Below are 9965 nucleotides of genomic sequence, written 5' to 3'. Positions count from 1 at the left end.
TGTCAGAGTGAAGGAACAGTTTTAATTATAATTTTTGTACAACAGATTTTACATGATCACAAGCTAGGAATTTACTGATGTCTTCATAGAGTCTGCATCTCCTATCAACAAACGAACAAAAGAAAATAAAAAAGCCATTTTTGGTCAGTTTGAAACAACAGTTGAGATGGAGATGAATGAACAGCAAACATGTTACATAGTTGTACTTAATGTCACCACATGTTATGCTGAAACTTTTTTATTTTTTTTAAATTCCAAGCTTCTGTTTCAGATTATGAGAATCAAAAGGTACTTTTTTGAGTCTGTTTGGTAAAGTCTGTCGTAAAGCCGCTGGTAACGTCACTCTCTTACTTCCCACTCGAACTGAAAGCATCCAAACTTTACTAAAAATACACCATAAAAAAGCCTTTTAGGCAGCTTATTTTCCCTTTAGACATTAGACGATTCCCTTATTCAACACCATGCATAGAAATCTCTTCCTCGCTCCGCTTCTATCTGTCTGAGACGTCAAATAAAAGCAATTACAAGCACTTATACAAAGAAGAGGTCGATTTCATTCAGTTTAAGTCATTAAAACTAAAAAAAGAAATCATAAAAGGTAGAAAAATAATCTTAGCCTGAAAAAAACAGCATGTTTAAGCAACAGAACTTTAGGGGCTTTATGATACAAAACAGTTTTTTTGCCCTAAATCTAACAGGAGACTTCTATTGATATCCTTTTTTCAGATGCAATATAATAATGTACATACTGGGAGAAATATACATTTATGTCATAAAAAAACAACAACAATATCCTGACTTATCTATCTGAATGTGAAAAATAGCTCACAATGCTCTGAAATACAGTATCAGACGTTGAGTTCGTCCAATCAGGTTTCAGCCAAATACATACAATGCATATACCATGTTTATGCTTGTTAAATAACTGTACAGTAACTGTGATTTGAGAAGCGACATGAACCCGAGCGGCGAGTTGTAAACGCTCCAAACAGCCAGAGTGATAAGCTGAACATGCGGCAGAGATCCGGATGAGTGAGATTTATCTGAGAGTCAGAAACGTCCCGATGAAATGGAAAATGGATGACTATCGAACTAAAGTTTCTCTTTTAGCCTTCAAAGTCATCCATGGGGAAAATATAGTACAGATAAAACAGAAAGTTCCTAAACTCCTGCCAGATGTAAAAACAATTTACTCCACACTCAACGTATTGGAACCTCTAACGGTAGGTCCACAGTGGACGCGGAAGTGAGCCGCTCTTCTCCTTCAGAATCTACTGATTTACAGTTGAAAGTTCCGGTATGTGAAAGATTTTGAGTTTAAGCGTCACCGGTGACGCCTCAGGTGTTGAGAGGATCATTTATCTGTTGTGGAGACACACAGAGAGAAGTGTGTGTTGTGATTGTGTGTTTATTTTCATCTCTACAGTCTGTTTAGATACAAAAACATGATCGCATTCGTCAATCGCTGTTTTATTGGGAAAAATTGGTTATATTTTGAAAATAAACCGGATTTTCTCGTGTATCTTGACGTAACTTACTGCCAGAATTGGCGGTTTGCGCACAACATAGACCAGACGGCGAAACGATCTGCTGCGCGGCGTGAACCACAGCGACTCCACGCCTGGTGTAAACCACGCCGTAGGTTAACTAGTGCGGCGAATGGAAGCGACCTCCGTTCTGCGGCGCTTCTGCGTCCAGTGTGGACCAGGCGTTCATTTGGCTTTTATCTGTTTTCACACTTTTCACACCTCCAATTTAAGGTGGAACTGTTCTCAGAGTTGATGAAGAAGCCTCAAATATTTAATCAAAAAATAAAATTTCTCTAAAGATGTGAGTTGACACACAGGTAGATTTAAATCATTTTTAGTGATAAAAAACCCCAAATCGTCACCACATGTACAAGTACAGTGATCGAATCAAAAGTGTGCAAACAGTCAAATGTTTGGTATGATTTTATGCCTAAAATGTGGCTCATTTGAATATTTTAGTGCCTAATCTTCCTTAAATTTAAATCTAATGTTTTTAAAATCTAAGATAATTGACTTCTATGAGGCTCATCAGATCCAGAACTTCCCAACTGAGCTAATTACTGGGCCAACGAGACGCCAAGTGATCTACAGGAAAAGATGGTCGAACTGTTAATAGTGGACAAAAAAGATTCTTTAATGAACCAAAAGTGAAAGATTTTTGGACAAAGGATAAAGAAAGCCTTCAATGGCTTCAACTAAGACGAATGACAAGAAACTTTTGTACTGTTGTGTTTGGTGAAGACGATTTCTGACAAACAAAGTTTTTGTTCGAGTTCAAAACGTATCTGCTCGTACACAAAAGTTCTAAGAAAATCAACAGACAGATTTTGTGGATTAATAGACTTTGAACTCCTCAATGTTCCGATCTTGGTGTTAGAAGGTGTATATTTGACCAGATACGTGTTTAAAAGCTGATATTTTACACGCCAACAAAAAGGCCCTTACAGTCCTCATAGATCTAAGAGTGTCCATTGTTTTGCAAACACCTGAAGCACATCTCATTTCTTTCTAAACTGAGTTCAATGGACTTTTAAATGACATTGTCCTAATAAAGCTCCTCCTCTAACACCTTCTATAGACCTTTTCCTCTGTACTCGGCTTTTTCCTCATTTTAGGAAGTTTAATTAAACTGTTAATTAAATTGGCATGTAAAATATTCCAGCATAAACAAGTTATCTGACTCAAGGGATAATAAAACCAATTTACTTTTAGTGCATGTTGTTGTTTTCTCTGTAACTTTGTTTATCGTTGAGACTCTGTCGGGGTCGTGCACAGTGACCCTATAACACTTTTTGGGGGGATTGGCAACAAAATCCCTACAAATATCACTTGGCATGGGTTCTTTGACAAAACATTGGTTTATTCACTAAGTTAGGGAGATAAATGATTGTCAGTTATTCTTCTTTGAAAGTCTACTTTGAAAGAAATAGACAAAAAACTATAAACAGTCCGGCAAACTAGAAGTATAACTACTGCTCTAACTGGAAATGTTGAGTTTAACACCAGTTGTCAGACTTTAACCGACTACGTTAGCTTTGTAGCATGGGGTTGATTGGTTGTACATGAAAACTGGACTGAGTGACCCCTCCTTCCTCACGTTGGAAGACTTCCAACAAGATCATTCCTGATTGACGAAAGTGGTTGATGTGGAAATTATGACTCAGACCGAATCGTATCAAGGTTAGCTTGTCTTCAATATGCAGAGTGATACCAAGCAAAGGATCTTCTCCTGAGGCAGACGCTCAAGGTCCAGACCGAAGAGAACTCGTGTGTGAGTGGTAAAATGATGCTAACATCATAGCTAGTAGGCTAACGTATTAAGCTAACAATCCCGAGTGAAACATTCATTGTAAATCCATCACCAAGAAGGAGTTCACTGGATTAAATGCCAATTGTACTAAACCACTGCTGTCTAACTTTTTAAAGTCCACTGGAAGGTTGTAGAAGCCAGGAGATTTTTGACAACCAAGCTATGCTAAAGCTAACACGCTAACGTCTGACCGTTACAGAATCAAAGATGGGCGGTGCTTTTATATGGACCTGCTGATCATGATCATGTGCGACTTGTGACCAATCACAAAATCCAACTGTAGTACCTCGTTTAAACCTGTAGGGGGCAGAACACAGACGGTTTTAGAGTATTGTTTCAGGAATTAAACAGGTTTATTTTAAATGTGGCAACAAAAAATATGTGTTTACTGTTTGATTAGCCTTTAACTTCTTTTGATTGGAACAGGAAGTAAGTTGTTTTCAATGGGTGACGTCACTCTCACTCAGTCCAGATCTCTTATACAGTCAATGGGAATTTGTCATTGTTTTTGGGATCATTGTAGTAACCTATCCAAGGAGATGATGGAGCAGCAGGTTTGTCACAAATAAACTGGGAGGAGCAACACTACTTTTGTGCGTCTTTGTGTTTAAGTGTGTGCTAATGTGCGTGTGCCATATGTGTTGTTGACAACAGAAACATGTGTTCAAGCGAACAAAAGTGAAGATGGTCTGGGGACAGATGGTACAACTTTTCATTTGTTTTTCAAGACTTCGTTCAGAAAAAAAGACAAAAAAAAAATAAAAATCTAAGCCAATGAAACCATTTCATAGGACAGACTGTGACTTCTCAAGCAAAGGGTTCCACCAATCGCCTCAATGTGGGTGAAACCCGATGAAACTCCTCTGAAAATGAATGCAAATTTACACTGCGTTCAGAACTCTCCCGCTGTGGTTTACTGGAATGTAGGCCTCCAACGATCCTCGCTCTGCCCACAGGAGCTGCAGCAAACGCTCAGGCTGGAAATCCCGCTGCTTTAACGTGTACACAAAACCTGGGTTGACATGTATAACAGATCACAATTTTAGCACAAAGCTGTAACGCAAAAAATATATATATGTGTAAAAAAAACCCACTAATCCTAAAAAAAATTACATAAAATCAAGATATAACAAAAAAGTTTGACTTAAGAGGAAATAAAAATACAACAGGTTTTACTGAAGAGAAAGGATATCATTTGTTGTTTTGCTTTTCTTGTATACAAATGTGTTTCAGTCCACAGTAGATTGATGACAACAAGGCTACAAGTCGCCCGGAAAGGAGAGGGCAGTCAAGCTGCAATACCACAACCAGACTGCAGGGGGCAGGAGAGAACCCAGGTCTGCGGGCCGTCTGGAGGTAGCCGAGTCTTTGAGGATGGCGTTGGACGTGCTTGGGCGGTCGATCTGAGAATCCTGAGGGGTAGAAGAAGACGTCACAGAGAGTTGTCCAAGTATTTGCAAGTTTACATACTATTTTTATGGTTTATTTTTAAACTTTTGTCATATTTAAGGCACATTCAAAAAACAGATAAGTCCATCAGTCAGTCAGACTTGATTAACTGCTTTCAGAATAATTCTACTAGTTGTTTGTGACACGCTACCATAGACATGTATTTCACTGGACAGCTTGACCCCTCCCCCTCAAATTCCAAACAGGAAGTACCTGCTAGCTTCAAGAAGCCAACACTTTAAACAGGTCAAATTGTCAACTGGTTGGTGGCGCAGTTGGATCACGGGTTTGTTTCAGTTACCTGCCTGACTGTGACTATGCTAACTCACAACCTTGTTAGCAACACATAAAAAAACAGTCCCACGCCGCTACATGTTAGCCATGTTAGCGTTAGCATATTTATAATACCCTTATTTGTGATTTGTAAAAAACAGTCTAACGCTACAAAAACAAACATTACTGTGACTATACTGTGACAGTCTTGTTAGTAACACATAAAAAACACAGTCTGACACCGCTGTGCGTTAGCCGCATTAGCATATTTAAGATAGCGCCCAAGTTATTTTTCAACTCGTACAAAAAAAACAAAAAAAAAACAGACATTTTAACAGGGACTGTACCTCACAAAATCACTTTGACATCCGAAAGCAAATCCAGAATTAATCCATAATTTCATTTTTTGAAAAAAGAAAAAAAAAAGACTTAAGTACGCCTTATAGAGCAGATAAAACAGAAGCTAAAGAAAAAACTGACGAAGATTTCTGATACTTTCAAGACAAAAAAAAAAATTTGTTAAATTCTAGAAACACCAGTAAATTTGTAATTATTTTGTGTTAATTTTGACCGTACTGAGCTGGAGAAAACAGTATTAGCATTTTAAAATTCAAGCTATAGAAAAATAATCAGAAGAAAATGTTATTTAGCCGTTAACCTAGTCGGGAATTCAATAATTAGTGAAAGTTTCTGATGATGTCTTATAAGTATATTTATAATTATAATTATATTATATATATATAATATTTTAAAATAACTTGGCTCTAAATTTCTTATTTTATTAAGTTTTTTTTCCCCTCATTTCCCTTTTTCTGTAAAGTAGATGATATTTGTGTTTCTTCATATTTCCTGATTTTTTTTCTAAACAAACTTTCTTTGGCTCCATGTGTCTGTTTTGCCCCAGATTTCTGTCTTTTTTCTTACATGTTTGTGATCTTAAATTTACCTGATAATTCTTCCATAAAAACCACCTGAGTGTGAAGCATCTGCTCTGACTGTCCAGATCTTTGGCAGGAATCCTAAAAACTAAATTCCACAAAAACTTTTCTGACCTGACCTCAACTTCTCTATATTTTCTTTATTCTGGTGTCCTTTTAGTTTGCAGTCTAAACAAAAACAGCTCTAAGAAAACTGCTTTGTTTTATTTTATTTTTCTGATTTTTCTTGTATAAATTAGCTATTTTAGGAAAGTTCTTTTAAAGGTTTGTTGGAATTGATTGCTACATCCTAGTTTAAGAGTTTAGACTTTTATAGATCCTAGAAGTTTCTTCTTTGACCTTTTCCAACCAAAGTAATGAAAAGTGCAAAACTTTGAATTTTCCTTTCCAGTGATATTTGTTGCCTACATTTGGGGACTTTTGTTATTTAACAGCAAAAGTTTTGATTTGTTTTTTGCCAGTTTCATAATATACGTTAAATTGCTGTGAAACAGGACATTAAAGACGTCATTTTTTAACCCAAAATGACATGTGTGAGTGTTCCAGTAAGTACATCCTGCCTCAGAAGTGCTCTTTGGTTTACTTCTAAAGCAGCGAGCTGACGGCGGGGTTGTCTCCCCCAGACCCGGTCCTGCCTCTATTAAATGTCAGCGCAGTGCATAACACTGCCTTATTATTGCACAATGACATTTACAGTGAACTTTAAAAGCCAACAGATAAGCAACGATCCCATTTCAGCCTCAAAGGAACCACAAAGAGCGGGAGTTTACAGAGGCGGCGGGGAGGGCTGCTGCGGCCATCGCTGTCGGGGGGGGCCGGCCTCCAGCGGCGCGGTCAGATTACAACGTCTGATGATCTGATAACTCGGGCGATCACTCTGTGATCTTAAGTGAAACGCTTTTTAAACTTCCTGCTCACATTCGTACCTTTGCCGTCCAGCCATTCAAGATCAGCGAAACAGGAAGTGACTTAAACGGTTTCAGAGGTCAAGTGGAATCTGAAAGCTTTTTAATTGGCTGATAAACTTACCACACAGAGGACTCCACCATCGCTGGAGTTTGACTTTAATTTTTGAGCCTGCAATGAAACAAAAAGGAGGAAAAAGTTGATTTAATAACAAATTTTAGGGTTGGATCAAACCACTGAACGGCGAACACGCCTGAGAGGACTTCACGCTTCATATGTACACACATTCACACAAACATCGTTTGATGTGATCAAAGAAAGCTGTCGGTTTAACTCAGGAGGACTAACTTTAAAATATTGAGATATTTACTAGAAAATAGAATTAAATTAAATAAATGCAAAAGTACTAATTTCCAGGTATTCTCACATTATGGTTGAATACTTTGGGGATTTTTGACACCAACTTCTACTTTGACAGTTCTTTTTAGAGATTTTATTTCCAGGCATTGTCTTTTTATTTTAAATTTTCCTTTCGATTTAACAACAACATATTACAAAACTCAGAGATGGGACCTTTTTTGAAACTGCTGATTTTATTAAGAGTAAATTTAGTTGTTTTGACAACATTTGTAATCTGGAAAAACCTCTGAAACTGTTTTTAACTGAGATAATATTTCATTTTATCCTCCTTAAATGAGATTATGACACCAATGGAGGAAAAACCTTTTGTAGTCCATAATTTAGAGGTTGAATCCGCTTAACTTGGGATACAAAAATGGTTCCCTTTGTTTTGTTTTATAAGCATTTTAATGAAACAGTTTATGTATTTTGAACAAATAAGAGCAAGTGATTTAAAGAAAACAATTTAAATTGCTCAATTGTCTTCATAAATATATAATTAGCTTTCAAGTTCATCTCCAGATTCATGGGGCGTAGTATATATACAAAACTGTGATTTGGACCCCAGAGTCTATCCTTAAAATGGTTCCACCAATAGTTGTGGACTTCTATATATTTAAGGTAAAACTAAAGACTCAAACTGGTGTGACATCAGACGTTTCCATTAAGGTTTGTAAAATCCCTCATTGCTAAATCAAATTAAAACAAGACCTTTTCTGAAAAACATAAAACTTAATTCTAAATAGAAAGAAAAAACAGGAGAGGGTATCAGTACGGCTTCTCCTGAAATGATTTACTGAGTACTAAGTAGTAGCAGTACTAGGTCCTTCATTATAAATTTAGCAGATGCAGTTACAAACACAAACATGGGCCTGGGAATTAGGATAAAAGTATGTCAACAACAGTGTTGTAATATATCATAGTAAAATGTTTTGATTTGATTCATTTATTTACGCACAAAAAAAGCTAAATTAAAAAGACAAAAGTAAAATCATGTGATGGTGTGTTACAAAAACCCTTCTGGGCACACATATGTCAAAAGAATAAAATAAAATGCAGTAAGTGAACAAAGAGAACTGAATCTAATACAGAAAACCAAATGACTGACATAACAATTCCAAATCAAATTGATTTTATGAAAATAAAGTTGTCAAACATTTATTATTGTTATTATTTTACACATAGTAAAACATTTTTTCTTTTTTCGCACCTTATTAATTTACTTTGTTGATCATTTTAAACATTTGATTGTAGAAAATGTGTATTTGAGCTGAAAGTTGAATACAATAAGGACAATTATGATAGATTTTTTGGGAGGAATTTCTACTGATCAACCCAACAGCTGCCTTGTAAAGGTTGTATTTTGATTCCTGTGAGCAGAACACACAAAACACTTCCAACTTCATCTATTTAGGTCACGACATGAAACCTGTCTGAGGATCTGTAAGACAGAATAATCTTTCTGCAATCTAGACACGTACATATTTATCATATATATTTACCTACATATCGAGTATCCAGTGACATGACTTCATTTGTATGCCTCCAGATGAATCTTTCTGGCCCATGTCAGTGTACTTTAGGTTTTCCTCATTATTTACCTGAAAAGTCACATTCACATGTGACATACGTATTTGTCCCGGGCACTTCCTTTTGGATTTGGAACCAGTTATTTGCATGAGTGCAGGCTGACGGAGCCCTGAGGTTTGTAGGGGGCATGTGTTTATGTCTGCATGTATGCATACGATGGTCTGCTTTCTTACACAGGGGAACATATCCTATGTTCAATGCCTGTGTGTATGTGTAACGATGCATTAGCCTCATGCACCTGTACGGGGGTTGACTCGAACAGGTGCTGCGAGGGTCCTAGACGGGTCATAGACATTGTTGCTCAACGGCAAAGTGTTCTAAAATTCTAAAAACAGGAGCAGATCCGAGGTGTGTTAAGGTAATCCACCTTATAAGAGATTGAAATAACAAGGAATCCGGACAAAAAGATGTTTTAATTCTACTGGAAAATAATATAGATTATTTACAAGCAAGATTTAGATAAAAACTTTGAATTTTCTTTTCATTTCAGTACTAACTCCACCATTAGTTCAATGTCTCCCAGGGAAAAATGCAAACTAAGAAAAAAGTTGCGTTCATGTGGTCTTGGAATTATCAGAAAAATGAATGTCCAACTCAAAAAACACACATGAACGTCAGAAAAACAACAAATCGTTGCACACTACATGAACGTAGGATACATTTCTGCAAAATAACAAAAGGTTAATTTATTTGAAGTGTGTCATTTATGGAGAGACACCATAATCACTCCAGTTTGGGGGGCAAGGATAAATAGTTTAATGGGTCGCATTTGACCCGGTGGCCAGAGTTTTCCCACCTCTGCTCCAAGGGCTCACGAGTTCTACTAAAAAGGGTAAAAGGGGTGGGGCTTGAACAAGATCGGCTTCTGCCCACTCCCAATGTCCCGAAATTTAGTTAAAAATGTTCTCATGTTCCACTTTGACAGCACCAAAACCTCAAATGCAAGACAAAGCTCCGGATGAACAACCCGGCAGTTCTCTCCATCCTGCTTTATGGCTCAGAGACATGGCCTTTAAAGAGGCGCTTAGCCACAAGAATAGATAGTTTTGACAGCCGGCCTCTCAGGACCAT

The 9965-nt window shown here is 37.0% G+C and overlaps 1 protein-coding gene across 4 annotated transcripts in view; it reads right to left on the bottom strand.

Moving 5' to 3' along the window:
* The window catches only part of gfra1a (gdnf family receptor alpha 1a), a 237295-nt gene continuing 227330 nt past the window's right edge, over nt 1-9965 (bottom strand). For all 4 annotated transcript variants that reach the window (XM_036215675.1, XM_024296700.2, XM_024296699.2 and 1 more), the window contains 2 exons: nt 7029-7076; nt 1-4751 (listed from right to left, as the gene is read on the bottom strand). In XM_036215675.1, coding sequence (XP_036071568.1) covers nt 4599-4751; nt 7029-7076 — 201 coding nt within the window. In that variant the 3' untranslated portion in view covers nt 1-4598. The remainder of the gene's footprint in view (nt 4752-7028; nt 7077-9965) is intronic.

This window comes from Oryzias melastigma, linkage group LG15 (genome assembly GCF_002922805.2).
Source record: "Oryzias melastigma strain HK-1 linkage group LG15, ASM292280v2, whole genome shotgun sequence".
Lineage (NCBI taxonomy): Eukaryota > Metazoa > Chordata > Actinopteri > Beloniformes > Adrianichthyidae > Oryzias > Oryzias melastigma.
This window is presented reverse-complemented; position numbering and strand designations above follow the sequence as displayed.